At 48.6% G+C, this 21,634-nt stretch overlaps 1 protein-coding gene across 3 annotated transcripts in view; it reads left to right on the forward strand.

The window, feature by feature from the left end:
• Positions 1–21,634, forward strand: part of IGHMBP2 (immunoglobulin mu DNA binding protein 2) — a 37,164-nt gene that overhangs the window by 8,972 nt on the left and 6,558 nt on the right. For all 3 annotated transcript variants that reach the window (XM_004051683.5, XM_063693289.1, XM_055354693.2), the window contains 5 exons: positions 2,239–2,439; positions 5,267–5,414; positions 16,697–16,871; positions 20,856–21,038; positions 21,353–21,471. In XM_004051683.5, coding sequence (XP_004051731.5) covers positions 2,239–2,439; positions 5,267–5,414; positions 16,697–16,871; positions 20,856–21,038; positions 21,353–21,471 — 826 coding nt within the window. The remainder of the gene's footprint in view (positions 1–2,238; positions 2,440–5,266; positions 5,415–16,696; positions 16,872–20,855; positions 21,039–21,352; positions 21,472–21,634) is intronic.

Consider the following 21,634-nt stretch of genomic DNA (forward strand, 5'->3'; position numbering starts at 1 on the left):
AACCTTTCTGGTTTATAAAAATGTTGGATAATGATGAGAATTGGAATAATGGCCAGTTTTGTAGGTTGATGTTTACTGGGTGCTGCCTACCACCAGGCATTGTTCTGAGCACCCATTTAATCCTCACTGAAACCCTGTGCCAAGGCAGGTGGTTAGTGGCCCCAGTTTGTAGACGAGGAAGCCGGGTGTGGTGGCTCACACCTGTATTCTCAGTACTTTGGGAGGCTGAGGCGGGTGGGTCACCTGAGGTCAGGAGTTGGAGACCAGCCTGGCTAACATGGTGAAACCCCGTCTCTACTAAAAATACAAAACAATTAGCCGGGTGTGGTGGCACACACCTGTAATCCCAGCTACTTGGGAGGCTGAGGCAGGAGAATTGCTTGAACCTGGGAGGTGGAGGTTGCAGTGAACCGAGATCGCACCATTGCACTCCAGCCTGGGCAATAAGAGCAAAACTCCATCTCCAAAACAAACAAACAAACAAACAAAAACACGAAGAAACTGAGAAACAAGGTCAAGTGCCCAGCACTTAGAGTGGCAGAGCCAGCAATGGAACTTGGGCAGAGCTGCAGGGAAGCCTGTCACTTGCTTAAAAGATTACGTCCAGCGGTTTTCCAATGTGTGAGTGTCTTTGCACATGTTTGAAAACTGGTAAGAAAAGATGACTTATTGGAAGGGAGCAGATTGGTGGTTTTAATTGGGTGCCGACTATTCACTAAAAGTGAGCCAAGACACACCTGTGTGCACACTTTGGTGGAGATATGCCTTGGGACATGCCAGTGGGGTTGGAGGCGATGCCGGGCGTAGAGAGTGGTGGCTGAGCCTCCTTCCTGAGCTGCTGTTTGTTTTGAGCTTAAGAGCCTGTAGAGACTCTGCCTCCTCTGCTGGTTGCTACCTCTTTTTTTTTTCCTCAGAGATGGGGTCTCACTATGTTGTCCAGGGTGGTCTTGAACTCCTGACCTCGCACCTTGGCCTCCCAAAGTGCTGGGATTACAGGCATGAGCCACCGTACCTGGCCAGCGTCTCACTTTTAATAGTGGAGCTGTGGCTGGGTGCGGCGTCTCATGTCTGTTATCCTAGTGCTTTGGGAGGCCAAGCGGGGAGGATCACCTGAACCCAGGAGTTTGAGGTCAGTCTGGGCAACATAGCAAGACCCAGTCTCTACAAAAAATAGAAGAAATTAGCTGGGCATGGTGATGCATGCCTGCAGTCTCAGCTACTTGGGAGGCTGAGCCAGGACAACAGCTTGAGCCCAGGAAGTCACGAAACACCAGGAGTGTGGTCTAGGTCTTGCTGCTCGCCACACAGAAAGCCAGTTACTGAGGGCAAGTATTGCCAAGGAAGAGGCTTTATAATCAGATGGTGCAGCCGAGGAGATGAGAGCTCATCCTCAAACCCATCTCCCTGACTAAAACTAGGGGTTTATATAGCAGGGAAGAAATGTAGCAATGTGTAAAAAACAGGGACTAGGGAGGGCAAGGAGGCACCTGTAGTGGTCTGGTGATTTTCAGATCTTTGATATTTTTTTGAGGGGCCTAAATGTCCTTTTCTGAGGAAGAAACTCACATAAATAAGTTTGAAGCTTTAACAGCAGATGGTCAATTTCTCTTTATCCAAAAACAACTGTCCATGGGACTATTGAGCCGGTTTCTCCATGATCCTGCCACTGCGCTCCAGCCTGGGCCATAGAGCAATTTGTTTCAAAAAAAAAAGAAAGAAAGAAAGAAAGAAAAATATAGTGGAGCTACAGTGTTCGGGAGACAACTCTGAGTCCATTTGAAACGGGAAGGGTTCCCTTGTCCCCCTCGCAGGGCGTGGGATGGGGGAGTGGCTCGCTTCTTCAGTGTCCTGTTGCTCAGACCTGCAGGGGAGCATACAGATGGGCAGGCTGTGGGCTCCGACCTCATGGCAGTGTCTAGGGGTGAATGTTTACAGCTCTGTGAGTTACAGGGTGCTGTCTTAGTTTGCCGTCTATAGGTGGCTTATGTTAACCAACTCAATTAGATCCCCTTCCTTGTCACAAGGACAGAGGGCTTTCTGTATCCCGGGTTCTTGCCTTGGGGTACCAGAAGAATCGGATCACACATGGGCTTGGAAAATGAATGCAAGATTTGATTGAGAGCACGTGTGTACATGCCTTGTGCTTCTTTCTACCTTTAAGGCTTTTTGTTGTTTTAGTGTCAACTTCAGTGGTTTGATTACAAAGTAAATGACCAGATCCTAACTTGCGATTCCCAGGTTCTGTGCTGCGCCCCCTCCAACATCGCCGTGGACAATCTGGTGGAGCGCCTGGCTCTGTGTAAGCAGCGGATTCTGCGCCTGGGGCACCCCGCCCGCCTCCTGGAGTCCATTCAGCAGCACTCCCTGGATGCGGTTTTAGCGCGGAGTGACAGTGCCCAGATTGTTGCAGATATCAGGAAGGACATCGATCAGGTCTTTGTAGGTGTCATGGCTAGTGTCCATGTGGGGCGTGGGCTTCTGATCTGCAGTCTTTTTAAGGAGCAAATTTATCTGTCTGCATTCCTCTTGATCTTCTCTTGCTTCTGTCGATTCCTTTAATAATTTTAAAAATTGGGCTGCCTTTTTTTTTTTTTTTTTTTTGTGACAGAGTTTTGCTCTCATTGCCCGGGCTGGAGTGCAATGGCGCAATCTCGGCTCACTGCAACCTCTGCCTCCTGGGTTCAAGCGATTCTCCTGCCTCAGCCTCCCTAGTAGCTGGGACTGCAGGTGCGTGTCACCATGCCTGGCTAATTTTTCTATTTTTAGTTGAGACGGGGTTTCATCATATTGGTCACGCTGGTCTTGAATTCCTGACCCCAGGTGCTCTGCCCGCCTCGGCCTCTCAAAGTGCTGGGATTACAGGTGTGAGCCACCATGCCCGGCCTTTGTTTGTTTTTTTTTTTTTTTTGAGATGGAGTCTCGCTCTGTCACCCAGGCTGGAGTGTAGTGGCGCTGTCTTGGTTCACTGCAGGCTCTGCCTTCCGGGTTTGAGTGATTCTTGTGCCTCACCCTCCCAAGTAGCTGGGACTACAGGCATGTGCCACCACACCCAGCTAATTTTTTTATTTTTAGTAGAGACGGGGTTTCGCCATGTGGGCCAGGCTGGTCTCGAACTCCTAACCTCAAGTGATCCACCCGCCTCAGCCTCCCAAAGTGCTGGATTACAAGTGTGAGCTGCTGCACCCAGCCAGGGCTGCCCATTTTTGATAGAGAACTATACTTAGCATTTAACAGAGTCTCAACTGTCTTCAGAGCACTTGGTTAGTAGGTGTGAGGAATTGTAAAGAAAACATTTTCCGGCCGGATACAGTGGCTCACACGTGCAATCCCAGCACTTTGGGAGGCTGAGGTGGGCGGAACAGTTGAGGTCAGGAGTTCGAGACCAGCCTGGCCCACATGGCGAAACCCCGTCTCTACTAAAAATACAAAAATTAGTTGAGCATGGTGGTGGGCACCTGTAATCCCAGCCACCTGGGAGGCTGAGGCAGGAGAATCTCTTGAACCTGGGAGGTGGAGGTCGCAGTGAGCCATGGTCACTCCACTGCACTCCAGCCTCGGTGACAAAGCAAGACTCCGTCTCAAAAAAAAAACCAAACATTTTCCTGGGTGTCTTTCTGTCTGGTCCTGTTGTCTTGGTAGTAGTGGCAATGGGAGAAAAGTAGCCTGAACATAAACATTGAAAAAATTGGCATCCTCCTAGAGCTTTCCGTCCATTCCACCTTCTCCTTGTGAAAGAGGACACCAGTCAGCTGGAGAAGTAGAGTGGTGGTAGGTTTCTTCCATTTGAGAGGGCCTTTTCCCCCCAGCCCGACACTCTGACACTTTTGAGCTCTTTGGTTCTCCCGTGGTTGCTTTGTTGTAGTGTCTGTGCTCACGTCCTGTCCTGTGTGCTCACTGTCGGCACTGGTACTCCTCGGTGTCTTAGTCTCAGAGGAGTGATGGCAGCAGGGAGGGTGCTGGAGCCAGTCTTTGCTCTAATGTCTGTGCTCACTTCTTGTCCTGTGTGCTCACTGTCGGCACCTACACCCCTCGGTATCTTAGCCCCGGTGGACTGATGGCAGCAGGGAGGGTGCTGGAGCCAGTCTTTGCTCTAATGTCTGTGCTCACATCTTGTCCTGTGTGCTCACGGTCGGCACCTGCACCCTCAGTGTCCTAACCTCGGAGGAGTGGCGGCAGCAGAGAGGGTGCTGGGAGCCAGTCTTTGCTATGGGCCCGTGGCATCGAGGCTGCTTGCGTGGCTGCTTGCATGGCAGCATGGGGATGGGCCGCCTGCTGGGAGGTGGAGGAAGGATAGATGCATGTCGTGCAGGTTCGAGGTGGTGGAGGAATATGCGTGATGTTTGCTCATCACAAATGTGGGTGATTTCATTTCCTGTTGAAATTGGTGCTTTTGAGGATTTTCTTTCTCTGTAAATTATGCACAGTAAAACACCTCCTGTCACCCCTGCTAAAACTCCATCCCCCAAAGTAGAAATCACAAATAAGGAAAGGTTACATCTTTTTTTTTTTTTTTTTTTTTTTTTAAAGAATCTTGCTCTGTCGCCCAGGCTGGAGTGCAGTGGCACAATCTCAGCTCACTGCAACCTCTGCCTCCTGGGTTCAAGCAATTCTCCTGCCTCAGCCTCCCGAGTAGCTGGGCTTACAGGCACACACCATGCCCAGCTAATTTTTTGTATTTTTAGTAGAGACAGCGTTTCACTGTGTTGGCCAGGCTGGTCTCGATCTCCTGAGCTTGTGATCTGCCTGCCTCGGGCTCCCAAAGTGCTGGGATTACAGGCATGAGCCACTGCGCCTGACCAGTTCCATCTTTTTGAGATGTGAAGTAAGTTGAGGTTTTGATTATGGGTTGAAAAAATTTTTTTTAATCTCCTGAAAAATGTAGAATAATATGTGAAGCTCAGTCTCTCCATTCGTAAGCTCCTACAACCCAAATCCTGGGGCAGGCAAGCGCTTTTTCTTCCCCAAGATCAAATGCCTGTGTGCAGGGCAGGGCTGGTCCAATTTCTGGTCTCCTCTGAGTTAAAAACGTGGTCTCTTTCCAGGACTTTCCAGGACTTAAAATGTCTCTTCCTGTGACTTCAAGGCAAGTGAGGATGTAAGGTGCTTAGTTGCGTGTGTGTATCTGTGTCTCTTTCAAGGAAGATTTCTGAGTGTTTTTTACGGAGTTTATTGAACTGGACCGAATGATAGAAGCACTTCATAAATAGAGTTGAAGAAGTACAAAGTTGGACTGAAGTAAGTGTATCTCCTTTGTTTTTCTTTATAGGTGAAAAACAAAAAGACCCAGGATAAGAGAGAGAAAAGTAATTTTCGAAATGAAATTAAGCTGTTAAGAAAAGAACTGAAGGAGAGGGAAGAAGCAGCTATGCTCGAGAGCCTCACTTCGGCAAACGTGGTCCTTGCAACAAACACAGGTGAGGGGGCGTCTCCATCCTGCCTGTGTGGCCTCGAAGGAGTTGGGGTGTGTTCCCTCTTCTGTTTTCTGGAAGAGTTTGTTTAGAATTGGTATTTCTTTCTTAAAAGTTGGGTAGAGTTCACTAGGGAAGGCCTCCGTACCTGCAGTTTTCTTCATAGAGAGGTTTTGAACTACACATTCAACTTCTTCAATAGATAAAGGGCTGTTGAGGTTGTTTTTCTTCCATGAGCTTGTAGCTTTCAAGAAGTTTGTCCATTTTATCTAAACGGTTGAATTTAGAGGCATGAAGTGGTTCCTAATATGCCCTTATTCTTCTTTTACTGTCTGCAGGATCTGTCATGATATAAACTGTATTATTCCTGATATTGGTTTGTGTGCTCTTTTTTTTCCTGCTCTTCTGGCTGGAGGGTTTTTTTTTAAATTTAGATTTTATATATACATACATATGTGTTTTAAGAGACAGGATCTCTGCCAGGCACAGTGGCTCACACCTGTAATCCCAGCATTTTGGGATGCCAATGCGGGTGGATCACCTGAGGTCAGGAGTTTGAGACCTGCCTAGCCAACATGGTGAAACCCGGTCTCTACTAAAAATACAAAAATTAGCCAGGAGTTGTGGTATGCACCTGTAATTCCAGCTACTTGGGAGGCTGAGGTAGGAGAATTGCTTGAATCCTGGAGGTGGAGGTTGCAGTGAACCAAGATTGCGCCACTGCACTCCAGCCTGGGTGACAGAGCAAGACTCTGCCTCAAAAAAATAAAAACCCCAAAACCAAAAAAACAAAGCAAAACAAAAAAAGAGACAGGGTCTCACTGTGTTGCCCAGGCTGGTCTCAAACTCCTGGGCTCGAGGGATCCCCCTGCCTCAGCCTCCTAAAGTGCTGGGATTACAGGTGTGACCCACCACGCCCGGCCTGGCTGGAGGTTTCAGTTGATCTTCCCAAAGAACCAGCTTTTGCTTTTTCTCTGTTGTTTTTCTGTTTCATGTATTTCCACATTGATCTTTATTGTTTTCTGTTTTCTTGGGCTTGTTCTTTTTCTTGCTTCTTAATGTAGAAGCTGAGATCATTGATTTGAGACCTTTCTTTTTTTCTGATATGAGCATTTAGCTCCATAAATGTCTCCCTAAGTACTGCTTTTGTGGCATCCCACAAATTCTGATCTGTTATATTTCATTCATTTCAAAATGCTATCTCATTTGCCTTTTGGTTTTTTAGAAGTGTTATATAGTTTCCAGATAGTTGGGAAATGTCCAGATATCTTTCTGTTGTTGATCTCTCCTCTCCTCTCCCCTCCCCTCCCCATCCCCGTCCTGTGTGGGATCTCACTGTGTTGCTCCTCTCCTCTCCTCTCTTGTTCTCTCCTCTCCTCATCCCTGTCCCTGTCCCCATCCCCGTCGCCTTCCCTATCCCCATCCCTATATGGGATCTCACTATGTTGCCCAGGCTGGACTCAAACTCCTGGGCTCAGGTGATTCTCCCAGCTCAGCCTCCTGAGGAGCTGGGGCTCCCGGCATGTGCCACTGCACCTGGCTTACTTTCTGTTGTTGATTTCTAATTTAGTTCCATGTGGTCAGAGGACATACTGTCATGACTTGGATAGTTCATCAAGACTTACTTTATGGTCCAGAATCTGGTCTCTGTCTTTGTGAGTGTTCCATGCACACTTGATAGAACGTGTGTTCTGATTTTATTGAGTGTTCTGTAAGTAGTCAGATCATGATGGTTGATGATGTGGTTCAAGTCTGCTGTTTTGAGAGAGGGATGTTGAAATCTCTGAATATAACTGGACATGTCTGTTTTTCCTGCAGTTCTATTGGTTTTTGCTTCATATCTTTGGAAACACTTTTATTGGGGTCATAAATGTGAGGCTATGTTTTCTTGATTAATTAACAAATTTATCATTATGAAACGACCTTCTTTATCCCTGATAATATTCTTTTTTTGAAATCTACTTTGTCTGATATTAAAATAATCATTTCAGCATTTCAGCTTGCTCTTCTTTTCATTATGGTCAAAAAAATGTAAAATTTACCATCGTAACCCTTTTGAAGTCTGTAGTACAGTAGCATTAATTGGATGCATGTTGTTGTACAGCAGATCTCTAGAACATTTTCATCTTGCAGACCTGAAGCTCTGGATCTGTTGAACAGCAGTTCCCTTTTTCCCTGTCCCAGGTCCTGGCAGTCACCATTCTCCTGTCTGTTTCTAAGAATTTTATTATTTTAGATACCTCAAGTAAGTGGAACCATGCAGGATTTGTCGTCTTGTGACTGGCTTGTTTTATTTAGTGTAATGCCCTCAAGGTTCATCCATGTTGTCCAGCTTTCTTTTTATTTTTAAGAGATAGGGTCCCAATCTGTCACCTAGGCTGGAGTACAGTGGTGCGGTCAAAGCTGTACTCCAGCCTTAACCATGAATGTGGGACCTCAAGCAATCCTCCCACATCGACCTCCTGAGTTGCTGGGATTACAGGCGTGAGCCATTGCACCCAGCCCCCACCTTTCTTTCAACTAGTGTTAGTGTGATCTATCTTTCTCTATCCTTTTTCTTAGAACCTATTTGTGTCTTTATGTTTAAAGTGATCTTTTAAAAAATATTTGAGACACGGTCTCACTGTGTTACCCCTAACTGGAGTTGCAGTGGTGCAATCATGGCTCCCTGCAGCCTCAACCTCCTGGGCTGAAGTGATTCTCCCACCTCAGCCTCCTGAGTAGCTGGGACAACAGACATGTGCTATCACACCCTGCTCATTTTTTTGATTTTTAATAGAGACAAGATCTCACTGTGTTGCCCAGGCTGGTTTGGAGCTCCTGGACTCAAGTAGTCCTTCCGCCTCTGCCTCCCAAAGTGCTAGGATTACAAGTGTAAGCCACTGTGCCTGGCCTGTTTATTTCTTTTTAAAGAGAGAGTCTTGCTCTGTTGCTCAGACTGGAGTGCAGAGGCGTGATCATAACTTGCTGTAGCCTTGCATTCTTTGGCTCAAGTAATCCTCCCACCTCAGCCTCCCAAGTAGCTAGTACTGTAGGCATGAGCCATTACACCTGGCTAATTTTAAAAATGTTCTTTTCTTTTTTCCTTTTAGAGATGGGATCTTGCAATGTTGCCCAGACTGGTCTCAAACTCCTGGCCTCAAGTGATCCTCCCACTTTGGCCTAAAGTGAATTTTTTTGTAGATAGCATATAGCTGGGCCTTGCTTTATTATCCAGTTTGACAGTTTCTGCCGTTTGTTCTTTGTTATATTTTCCTCCTCTTCTGCTTTCTTTTAATTAATTAATTGAACATTTCTTTTTTTTTTTTTACATAAGTTCTCACTATGCCCCATGATTGAAGATTTCTTAGGATTTTATTTTTATTTATTTATTTATTTTTAAAAGATAATTTATAGAGACAAGGTCTTGCTGTTTTGCCCAGGCTGGTCTCGAACTCCTGGACTCAGGGGATCCTCCCACCTTGGCCACCGTGGTGCTGGGATTATAGGCATGAACCATCACTCCTGGCCTATTTTTGTTTTTGTTGGCTTGTTAGCTATATATCTGTATTTGATTCTTTCAGTGGTTACTTTAGGCCTTACAGTATGTGTCTTCAACTCATCATAGTCTGTTCATATGGCACCTCACATATAGCATAAGGGCTTTATGATTGCAAGCTGACATTTCTCTCCTCTTAGCATTTATGCTTTTGTCATATATTTTTCTTATACGCATATTCTAAGCCTTACAATACTTGTTCTTGTTTTAATGGTGAATTATCTTTAAAGAGATTTAAATAATAAGAAAAATGTCTTCGTATTTGCCCGTGTAGTTACCACTTTTGGCGCTTTGTTTTCTTTTGGTTTAGGTTGTGTATTTCCACGTGGCATCATTTTCCTTCCACCTGAAAGGCATCCATGATCATTTCTTGTAGTGTGGGTCAGCCGGTGATGCAGTCCAATAGCTTTTGTGTGTCTGAAAATATTTTGTTTCACCTGCAGTTTTGAAAGTATTTTTGCTGCGTGAGAATTCTAGATTAACACTTTTCCTTGCAATATTTTAAAGATGTTGTCCACTGTCATCTGCCTGAGTATTTCTGAAGAGAAATCGGTCATCCTTATCCTTGTTCCTTTGTATGTAACGTGTCTTTTTTCTTCTGTCTGCATTTAAGATTTTTTCAGCCAGGTGTGGTGGCTCATGCCTGTAATCTCAGCACTTTGGGAGGCTAAGGCGAGTGGATCACCTGAGGTCAGGAGTCCGAGACCAGCCTGGCCCACATGTACTAAAAATACAAAAAAATTAGCAGGGTGTGGTGGTGGGCACCTGTAATCCCAGATGCTCAGGAGGCTGAGGCAGGAGACTCGCTTGAACCCGGAGGCGGAGATTGCAGTGAGCTGAGATTGCACCACTGTACTCCAACCTGGATGACAGAGCCAGACTCCGTCTCAAAAAAACGAGAAAGAAAGTGATGCTTTCTTTATCACTGGTTTTAAGCAATTTGACTATGATTTGCCCTGGTGCTATTTGCTTCATGTTTTTTTTTGAGACAGAGTCTCACTCTGTCGCCCAGACTGGAGTGCAGTGGCACAATCTTGGCTCACTGCAACCTCTGCCTCCTGGGTTCAAGCGATTCTTCTGCCTCAGCCTCTGGAATAGCTGGGAGTGCAGATGCACACCACCACGCCTGGCTAATTTTTGTATTTTTAGTAGAGACGGGGTTTCACCACATTGGCCAGGCTGCTCTTGAACTCCTGACCTCGTGATCCACCTGCCTTGGCCTCCCAGAGTGGTGGGATTACAGGTGTGAGCCACCGCACCCGGCCTCATGTTTTTTAACATTGTGGTGAGAACACAACATGAGATCTACCCTCTTAAATGTTTAAGTGTACTATATAATATTGTTAACTATAGACATCGTGTTGTGCAGCAGATCTATAGAATTTATCTTGCACAGCTGAACCTTTATACTTGCTTATTGCTGAGTTCACTAATTTCCTTCTTTCATGCCTAATCTCACATTTGTCCCATCCAGTGTAACTTTCATCTGACATCCAGAAATAAGAGTCTTTTTATATCTTTGATGTTCTTACTTAATTTTTTTAACATTTGGAATACAACTATAATAACTGTTTTGAATGTTCTAGACTATTATTTCTCTATCACCTGTGTCATTTTTGGTCTCTTTTGATGAACTGTTCCCCTTGAGTGGTTGTGTTTTCCTAACTTTTTGTAGGCCTGCTAATGTTTGTTTGGATACCGGACATTGAGGATTTTACGTTGTTGCATGCTGAATATTGAATATTTTTGTATTCCTATAATCTTTTTTTTGTTGTTTTTTTTGTTTTGTTTTTTGAGACAGCGTCTTGCTCTGTCACCCATGCTGGAGTGCAGTGGTGCAATCTTGGCTCACTGCAACCTCTGCCTCCTGGATTCAAGTGATTCTTTTGACTCAGTCTCCCGAGTAGCTGGGACTACAGGCATGCGCTACCATGCCCGGCTAATTTTTGTATTTTTAGTAGAGGCGAGGTTTCACCATGTTGGCCAGGGTGGTCTCAAACTCCTGACCTCAAGTGATCTGCCTGCCTCGGCTTCCCAGAGTGCTGGGATTGGTGTGAGCCACCACGCCCAGTCTCCTATAATATTCTTGTGCTTGGTTTTGGGAAGCAGTAAAGTTACTTGTAAACAGTTTAATCCTTTTGAGTCTTGCTTTTGAGATGTGTTAGGGTCTGGATCAGTGCTTAGTCCAGGGTTAATATTCCCCTGTACTGAGGTAAGACCCTTTGAGCTTTCTACCCAATGCACCCTGCATCATGAGATTTTTGAGTTTGACTGGTGGGATTAGGTGCTGTTCCCGGCCTTGTGTGAGCACTGGGCACTTTTCTCTCATTGTTTTGGGTGGTATTTTTCCCAGGCCTGGAGTAGTTTTCTCGTAAGCATGTGCTAATCACAATACCCAAGGGAATCTCGCAGCAGATCTCTGGTGTTTTTTCTCTCTGTGTAGCAGTCTCTTTGGCATTTTGTCCTGGAAACTCTGCCTGCCTTGGTCGCCACAGATTCTCAGCCTTGTCTCCTCAACTCAGGGAGCCTTCTAGGTTATACCTGGCTGCCCCTTCTCTGTACTCTCTCCTGGAAACTCTCAAGGCAGAAAGCTGGGGTAACCCCAGGGCTCACCTCCTTTGTCTCTCGTTATTCAGGGGTTACTTTTCTTTGTTACCTGTTGTCTAGTGTCCTGAAGAGTGTGGTTTCAGTTATTTAAAAAAAATTTTAAATAACTGGCTGGAGGGGGGGTTGTTATTTGAGATGGGAGAGTAAATGCAGTCCCTGCTATTCCATCTTGGGCAGAGGTGGAGGACGCACATTCTCTCTTGTAGCCAGGAGAGAGCACTCCCGTTACAGAGCTGTGTACCTTGTGACTGTTGTGGGAATCTTGTCAACCACTCTTTTGGGGTTTAGGAATGTGTTTGTGAGACCTCTGGTTTGTTCCTGTGTGATAATAGTACCACAAAGGTAGCAGCTGAAAACAACCCACGTTTATTATTCTACAGTTTATCTGGGTGGAGAGCCCAGCTGAACAAGGTGCTGTGCTCAGGATCTCACAAGGCTGCGATCGAGGTGTCAGTGGGGGCTGCAGTCTCATCTGAAACTTGCCTGGAGAGGATCTGCCTTCAGGCTCACGTGGTTGTTGGCAGCATTCAGTTCCCTGTGGGTTCTTGCTGGGTGTTGGCTGGAGGCTGCTCTTAGCTGTTTGCCCCGTAGGCCTTGCCAACATGGCTGCTTGCTTCCTAAAAGCCAGCAAGAGACACAGTCTCCTAGCACAATGGGTTATCGTCTTATGTAATGTTATCGAGGGTGTCACATCTCATCACCTTTGCCCTGTTCTGTGGATTAGAAGCAAGTCTCAGGCCCCACCCACACTCGAGGGGAAGGGATTATGCAAGATGTGAATACCAGTGGCCAGGATCCTGGGGCATACCTTAAAGCAAGCTTGTCTAACTGAAGGCCTGCAGGCCACATATAGCCCAGGATACTTTGAATGTGGCCCAACACAAATTTATAAACTTTCTTAAAACATTATGAGATTTTTGTCTGTGTGATTTTTTTTTTAAGCTCATCAGCTATTGTTAATGTTAGCATATTTTATGTGTGGCCCAAGACAATTCTTCTTCTTTTAATATGGCCCTGGGAAGCCAAAAGATTGCACATCCCTGCCTTAGAGTCTGTTTGCCACAACCTCTCAGCTGGTGGGCTGCTCTAAGGAACAGAGTCCAGGTTCTTTTTTTTTTTTTTTTTTTTTTTGAGACAGCATGTCACTCTGTTACCCAGGCTGGAGTGCAGTGGCACAATCTTGATTCACTGCAGCCTCCTCCTCCCGGGTTCAAGTGATTCTTGTGCCTCAGCCTCCTGAGTAGCTGGGATTGCAGGTGCATGCCACCAGGCCCAGCTAATTTTTTTTGTATTTTTTGTAGAGACTGGATTTCACCATGTTGGCCAGGCTGGTCTCGAACTTCTGACCTCAAATGATCTGCCCACCTTGGCCTCCCAAAGTGCTAGGATTACAGGAGTGAGCCACCACACCTGGCTAGATTCTAATTGGCTTTGTAGTTATTGCTTTATCCAGTTGTGTTTTAAATCAGACAGGAGAAAAAAAGAGTCACAAGCAGAAAATACATTTATGGGGTCTTTTATATCTACCCATGTAGTTGCCTTTATTTCTTCATGTAGATTTGAGTTACTCTCTCCAAAGGACTCCCTTTGGTATTTCTTGAAGGGCAGGTTTGCTGTGACAGATTCTCTAAGCTCATCTTTATCTGGGCATGTCTTAGTTTCTCCTTCATTTTTTGAAGGATAGTCTTGCTGAGTATAGAATTCTTGGTTGACAGTCTTTCAGCCCTTTGGACGTGTCATTCCACTGCCTGCATACTTTCTGATGGGAAAGCAGCTATTGATCTCATTGAGGGCTCCTTATATGTGACAAGTTGCTGCTCTATTGCTGCTTTCAAGTGTCGTCTTTTGTCTTTTGAGTGTGTGATTATCATGTGTTAGGTGTGGATCTCTGTGAGTAAATTACATGGAGTTTGTGGAGCTTCTTGGATGTTTAGATTCATGTTTTTCATCAAATTTGGGGAGTTTTCAGCCATTATTTTTTCAGGTATTCTTTCTGCCCTTATTCTACTCTTGTCTCCATCTACAACTCCCATTATGAATCAGTTGATTCACTTGATAATGCCCCACACAGCTCTGAAGCTCTGTTCATTTTCCTCCATTTTTTTCTTTCTGATCTTCAGGCTGGATCTTCTCAATGGACCTCTCTTCAAGTTTGCTGATCATTCTCTCCTGTTGAATCCTTCTAGTGAATTTCAGTTATTGTACTTTTCAACTCCAGAATTTCTGTGTGGTGTGGTGCTTTTTTTTTTTTAGATGGAGTCTCGCTCTATCGCCAGGCTGGAGTGCAGTGGTGTGATCTTGGCCCACCGCGACCTCTGCCTCCCAGGTTCAAGCAATTCTCCTGCCTCAGCCTCCCGAGTAGCTAGGTCTACAGGCGTCTGCCACCATGCCCAGCTAATTTTTGTATTTTTAGTAGAGACTGGGTTTTACTGTGTTAGCCAGGATGGTCTCTATCTCTTGACCTCATGATCTGCCTGCCTCAGCCTCCCAAAGTGCTGGGATTACAGGCATGAACCACCATGCCAGCCTCTGTGTGGTACTTTTTAAAAAATTATTCCTGTCTCTTTATTGATATTCTCTTATTTGGTGAGACATTATTCTCATACTTTATTTCTTTAGACTTGTTTCCCTTTTGCTCTTTGAACATACTTAGAATCGCTGATATTTCAAGTCTTTGTCTAGTAAGATCAGCATCTGGGCTTTCTCTAGTATCCAGTTTATTTATTTATTTATTTAATTTTTTGGAGATGGAGTCTCGCTCTATTGCTCAGGCTGGAGTGCCATAGTGTGATCTCGGCCTGCTGCAACCTCCGTCTCCTAGGTTCAAGCGATTCTCCTGCCTTAGCCTCCTGAGTAGCTGGGATTACAGGCATCCACCACCACGCCTGGCTGATTTTTGTATTTTTAGTAGAGATGGGGTCACCACGTTGGCCAGGCAGGTCTCGAACTCCTGACTCAGGTGATCTACCAACCTTGGCCTCCCAAAGTGTTGGGATTACAGGCGTAAGCCACCACTCCTGGCCTCAAGTATCTGTTGATTGCCTTTTTTCCCCTGAATATTGGCCATATTTTCATGACTCTCTACGTGCCTTGTAGTTTTTTGTTGAAAATGGATGATTTTAAATAATAGAATGTGGCAACTCTGGAAGTCAGGTTCTCTTCCCACCCCGGGGTTTGTTGTTGTTGCCACTTGTTGTTTGTTTAGTGACTTTTCTGGACTAATTCTGTAAAATCTGTATTTTTTGTCTTGCGTGGCCACTAAAGTCTAATACAACTTAGTGGCCAGCTAGTGATTAGACAGAAATCCCCCTGAACTCCTGGAGCCATAAATGCCCCAGTCTTTGCTGAGTGGCTCTGTGTGTGTGCTTGGGCACACCTCCAACACAGAGCCAGGCTGTTTGTGACTCTCAGCTTTCACTTCCCGTTTGTGCAGTGCATTGAGCTGAGCCACAGGTGAGAGCTGAGGGCCTCCCGAGGTCTTTCCTGAGCCCTGTACATGTGTGTGGCCTTCTAGATTCCCAGGAATATGTTGGAGCTTTTCAAAGCCCCCTGAGGATATCTCATTCCCCAGCTTAAAACTTTGGTTATCCTATCATTTGCTCCAACCATTATTCTCTGTCTTAGAAAACTGTGATGTTCAACAATTACCTCTGATTGTTTTTGACAAACACCACCAGGGAAAAGGCTGTTTGTATTACATGAGCTCAGATAAAGTCTTTTGAGTGTGGTCTACCAGAGGATTCCCAGACAGATGAGATAAGCACAGTTTCTGGAGTGGGGCTTTTCAGGAATGCCAACCCTGTTCTGCACCCCCTGGGGCTGGCAGGTGCTGGTTTTCACCCTGACTTCAGGCTGAGGGTTTCAAGGCTGCCATAGGGATGGCTGGGAATAGGGCAGGTTTCAGTGCCACCGAGCTCCTGTGCTGACGGGGATTCAGATACTTTTCTGGAATGAAGACTTCCCTGATTGCTGCAGCCTTTGGCGAGTTTCCAGAGTTCTGAGAAAGTTGATTCTGACCATTTGCCGATGTCTTGTTACTTTCGTGGACGAGAGAATTCTCAGAGCTTGTGAGAGTCTCTTTGATGACATCCTTCTCTGGCTTCAAGGACAGCACTTGCTGGAAATCAGGAGGCATCCCCTGAGCCCCACAAGGTCAGCTTGTGGCCTTTGTGGCCTTTCTGTTCCCTGCTAGTTGTTGGGGAACTAGAGTGAGTTCCTGGAAGTGCTTCTCCATCACGAAGTCTGGTTTCTCTCTGTACTGTGAAGTCACATCTGTGACCTAAACATGTCTCTTAATTATCCAAAGCCCAGCGAAGTTCTGTCTCCTCTGTGGGTGCTTTTTCTAGCCATCTCTGAAGAGTCAATCTTGAGAAATTTCTCAGTATGTCTTCATCATGGCATTATGTACATATCATTAGCATAATTCACTCAGATGGAAGGCAGAAAGGGTGGGAACTAACATTGATCACATTTATGGAAACCTGCCTTCTTGTGCCGGGCACTTTATATATGTTATCTCCCTTTGTGGTGCAATCGCATGACATGCAGTCATTGTCCATGTTTGTGGGTGAGGAAACAGGCTTGGGGGTGGGAGGCTCGCCTGAGGCCCCACACTGTTGTCTGGAGACAGCGTGGGGTCCGAGTCTTGCTCACAGCCTGAATGCTGCACTCTGCTGCTCCGCATCCCAGGAAGGAAAAGCTGCTGCAGTGGGTTTGTGTTGCCAAATACATGGAGGCTTTTTTCTGGGTGAGTGCCCAGCAGTTGATTGTTCTGTATGTCCAAGAAAGTCACCTTAGAAAAGAATTAGGTTCTAAATTTAGAAAATAATTGAGTTACAATATTTAGAACTCAGACAGCATCCCTTGGGCTTGGGGTCACAGCCCCGAAGGTGTGATTAATTTTGCCGATTGAAGGTCAGAGGGGCCTGTGGCCAGAGTACCCACTGCTTAAGACACAGGTGAGCTGGAACCATGAGTTTTAAAATGTCTTGGCCAAGTTTTTATTACAAGATACAAATTTATCCCACACAGTTGCAATGCAAGCCTTGATGAAACCCCGGCTTGGTGGTGTCTCCTCCGGTGTGGCTGTGCTGTTGGGAAGCAGCTGTGCCCCTGGAGACTCCCGGCTCCCTGTTTCCACCAGGTGCGTCTGCCGATGGCCCCCTGAAGTTGCTGCCCGAGAGCCACTTCGACATGGTGGTCATTGACGAGTGTGCCCAGGCCCTCGAGGCGAGCTGCTGGATCCCCCTGCTGAAGGCCAGAAAGTGCATCCTGGCGGGCGATCACAAGCAGCTGCCCCCCACCACAGTCTCTCACAAGTAAGACCCCTTTGCCTCACATGCCCTTCTCTACCCCCGCCCTCCTGCGGTCCTTCCGTGCTCAGCCAGAAGCCCCAGGCTCACCAGGAGCCCCTGCGGTGCCTCCTCGGTTTCTCGGCACAGCTCCTACCCCGTCTTACAGCATTCATTCATCTCGACGTCACATCTGTGAGATCATGTACTCCCCGAGGGTGGGGTCGCATCACCTTCATCTTTGTAGCCTCAGAACTGGACACAGGGCCTGGCACGTTTCTGGTGCTCCGTCCCTGCTTGTTGAGTTGAATATCCCCTCATGAACCAGGCAGGTTTGATGGTAGAGTGCCGTGAGAGCCGTGGGCTGGGCTAACTGGCCTCTGGGTGGATGTGGGTTCTTTAGTCTTCAATCTGTAGACACATCCCTGGATGGAGGGCAAACCATGCTCAGCAAACCATGGTTCTGCCGTGCGGAGACACCGGAGCCCTGATGCAGTGGCCTGGCCCAGGCTGTCCTGGTGGAGACACTGGAGCCCTGATGCGGTGGCCTGGCCCAGGCTGTCCTGGCGGAGACACTGGAGCCCTGATGCAGTGGCCTGGCCCAGGCTGTCCTGGTGGAGAAAGTGCTGCCCACCCCCTGGCCCCCCTCTCACCTCTCCCCATACTACCCAGCACTCACTGCTCCAGCCACACAGGCCTCGCTGGCCCCTCTGCCTGGACCACTCCTGCCTGGGTGTGGCGGGCGTGCCCTCTCTCCAGATGAACCCTCTGCATGGTATCCCTTGACTGCCCTTACATGAGGCCTGTGAACAGGGCCTGGCACATGGGCTGTCTTTGGACAAGTCCCTGTTCAGAAAGTTGTCACTGAGGAATGAAACGCTTCTGAGACTCCTGCATCCTGGCCCTCACTTCCACCAGGGGAAGATTGATTTCTTCTGATTTCGGTTGCCTTTTGAAACACTTCTCTGTTTCACTGTGGGTGTGTAGAAGCTGTGAACTCGGAACTTTCGTTGTTTTCCGAGGACCGGAAGAAGATGTGCAAGAAATCATGTCGAGTAGAATCTCATCACAGGGGCGTGGGCAGCCCAGGAGTTGGGGGGTATGTAGAGAGAGGTGTCAAAAATAGTAATTGAGAGTGAGCTTTGGGAGGAAGATGTTGGAAATAAAGGTGGTGGAAGAAAGGGGAGTGCTGGGGAAAGGTGCTCTGAAAGATCGTCCTGGTGGGAGACACATGGGGATCTAGAGTGGAAATGTTACGGGATCTCTGGGGTGTCGATTTTTCTGGCTGGAAACCTCTGCGGCCGCAGCACCTTTGCCCCAGTTCTTGTCCTGCATCCAGGAAGAATGAGGTACGCAGATTAGTGAAGGGTGAAGAACAGTTTTATTTAGTGTTAGAACAGCTCAGAGTAGTGGGTAGCTCCTCTCCGTAGGCAGGTCATCTGTCGAGTGTTCAGCTGTCAGCAGAGGAGGCCCTGGAGAGGGTGGCTCCTCTCTGCAGGCAAGTCACTCGGACATCTCTGCAGGTCTCTGAAGCTCTCAGCAGAGAGCATAGCTCCTCTCTGCCCTCTCCGTCCTCTGGCTGTCCTCTTGCCTTCTCTGACTGAGCCCAGGGCTTTTATGGACCTCAAGAGGGAAGGAAGGATGTGCCAGTTGGTCCATGGGTGGCCATGGGCGGGCCTGGAATAGGTACCATGAGTCCTCACTCTGGTCCACAGGACTGGCAGCCCAGCCGCCAGCCTTCAGGCCCTCCTCCCTGGCCTTCCACCATCCCCTTCCACTCAGGACTCTGTCTGCCTCCTGCTGCCATTCATGGCCCCGGGGCTTGGCCCCAATCCCACTCTGAGATCCGAGTGGGTGCTGGGAGCTGAGAGAGGCCAGGCAGTGGAAGCAGACACCCATGACCCTGCAGGGACGGTGGGGGGGTTGTCCTTCCTGGGGCGCCTGCGGGTGCAGGCTGCAGAGTGGGAGGGCAGCTACAGCTGCACCCAAGAGCTCCTGCCCCACCACCTCAGAAGAGGCCAGGCTCCTGCTTGTTCCCGGCTCCTGCCTGCTTCGTGGAGCAGGAAGCCCAGGTCTGCAGCCACAGGTCTGGCGGCTGCAGCTGCACGCGGAAAGGCAGATCCTACCTGTTCCCGGCTCCCCTAAGAGCACCGGGAGACACAGATCCACAGCTGCAGTTTGGGCGGCTGTAGCCCTGCCCTCCTGGAGCAGGAGGCCTGGGTCTGTAGCTGTGACCCTGTGTCTGGGCTGCAGCGGCCATTCCACCTCAGAAGGGGCGGGGCTCCCACTGGCTTCATGGAGTGTGCAGCCACAGCCAGGGTTCCCTGCTGCAGCCGGCATGATGGCAGCAGCCACTGCCATCAGAACCTCCCTGGGAGCAGAGAGGACAGGCGTGGGAGGACGCTTATTCAGTGGCTTCTTCCAGGGAGAGGTTCTCGAGATGTCCTTAAAGGAGGTCTTCATCCTCTGGAAAGCCTTTGGGTGGAGGAAGTTTGGAACTGTGCCCTTGAGCAGGGACCCTGTTGTGTAGGAGGGAGTAGGATGGTTTCGGGGGAAGACGTTGGGTGGCGTTCCCTGCAGAGAGTAGGATGGTTTTGGGGGAAGACGTTGGGTGGCGTTCCCTGGAGAGAGTAGGATGGTTTGGGGGAAGACGTTGGGTGGCGTTCCCTGGAGAGAGTAGGATGGTTTCGGGGAAAACATTGGGTGGCGTTCCCTGGAGACAGTAGGATGGTTTTGGGGAAAACATTGGGTGGCATTCCCTGGAGACAGTAGGATGGTTTCGGGGAAAACATTGGGTGGCATTCCCTGGAGAGAGTAGGATGGTTTCGGGGGAAGACGTTGGGTGGCGTTCCCTGGAGAGAGTAGGATGGTTTCGGGGGAAGACGTTGGGTGGCGTTCCCTGCAGAGAGTAGGATGGTTTTTGGGGGAGGACGTTGGGTGACGTTGCGCTGAGTGTTTTGGGTTTGCAATTGGTACTGATCATCGCGTCCTGTCCTCATTTTATTGGAATTAAAAATACGTTAATCACAGAGGTCTGGTAAGTTTCCAGAGGGAAGGTCTCTGAAGTGGAGCTGGGTACTGCCCCAGGGTTTTGGTGGGGTTGGTGAGCCGTAGTGGTGCAGAGGGTGGGCTCTGGCACCAGGTGGCCCGGGCAGGTCCTGGCTCTGCAGCTCACCCAGGCAGCTGTGGGCTGGCAGCCTCCTCTGTCTCACCCTTCTTACATGTAACATGGGAGTCATAACAGTAGCCACCTCATGAGGTTGTTATAAGGAGGAAGGGAGTTAATCCACATCTGGTGCACCCAGCAGTGCCTGGCGCCTGGGCAGTGCTCAGCCGCTGCAGCCGTTCTTGGTGGGAGTGGACTTGACTGCTCACAGTTGGAGCATGTTGGAGTGTGTTCGTTCCCTGTTATGGCTGTGACAAATGACCATAAGCTTAGTGGCTGACAACAACAGATTTTCTGACCTCCAGAAACGACAATCTGGGGGTCAGATGTCCAAAATCAGACTCACCGGCTTAAAATCAAGGTGTGGGTGGGGTTGCTTCTTCTGGAGGGTCCAGGGGAAAACCCATCTCCTGGTCTTTTCTGGCTCCTAGAGGCCATTGCTTGACTTGTCGCCCTTTCCTCTGTCTTTGAAGCCAGCCGTGTTACGTCTTCAAATGTCTCCCCTCGGTGACCTTCTCTGACTGACCCTCGTATGCCCCCTTATAAGACCCTTGGGTTATCACCTGGGTCATCCAGGGTCGCCTCCCCATCCCAGGATCCTTAACTTCATCTCAGCTGCAGCGTCCCTGTTGTCCTGTAAGGGAACATTCACGGGCCTTGGCGATTGGATGTAGGTGCCTTTGGGGCTGTGATTCAGCCAAACCCGCCCCTTGGTGACTTCTGGGTCAGAATCCAGGGGAGAGTTGGGTCCTGAGGTTTGGGGCCTGTCCTCCTCACTTGCTGTGGTTCACACCTGGACTCTGGGGTTCAGGCCTGCCTTCCCCCTTTCTCCCTCCTGGGCGCAGGGCTGCGCTGGCAGGGCTGTCGCTCAGCCTGATGGAACGCCTGGCTGAGGAGTATGGCGCAAGGGTGGTGCGGACACTGACGGTGCAGTACCGCATGCACCAGGCTATCATGCGCTGGGCCTCGGACACCATGTACCTTGGGCAGCTCACAGCCCACTCTTCCGTGGCAGGGCACCTCCTGAGGTGAGTAGCTCGGCCCCACCCGCCGCCCCATCCTCCTGCCCTGACTAATCCTCTGCGTCACCTGTTTCTACGCAGCAAGCTGAAGTGAAGCTTTCTGCATGAAAGTCGACTCTGAGGCTAGCTTTTTGGAAGAGAGGGTGGCCTTGCCCTGGAGAGCTGGGTCAGGCCCGCTCCCTCCCATCTGATGTCCTGATGTGCTCATTGTCCTCCCCTACCTAAGCCTTTTCCTCGTGGGAGGGGTCGGTTCTGTTGGGTGGGGCCTCAGTGCTGCACTGTGGCCCCCCTGATGTGCTCCCTCTCTGCCTGTGTGCCAGGGACCTCCCAGGTGTGGCTGCCACAGAAGAGACGGGTGTGCCCCTGCTCTTGGTGGACACCGCCGGCTGCGGGCTGTTTGAGCTGGAGGAGGAGGACGAACAGTCGAAAGGGAACCCTGGTGAGCTTGCTTGCAGATGGCCAGCTTTTTTGTTTAAACATACCTCCAGCTCTTTAAAAATAAAAGGCACTTTAATTGCCTAATTCCGGGAGGAGCTGAGAGCAGTTGTTGATGGCCGTGAAAAAACGGAGCCCCACACTGCAAGAGGCTGAGCAGCATCGTT

Source organism: Gorilla gorilla, chromosome 9 (assembly GCF_029281585.2).
Source record: "Gorilla gorilla gorilla isolate KB3781 chromosome 9, NHGRI_mGorGor1-v2.1_pri, whole genome shotgun sequence".
NCBI classification, from domain to species: domain Eukaryota; kingdom Metazoa; phylum Chordata; class Mammalia; order Primates; family Hominidae; genus Gorilla; species Gorilla gorilla.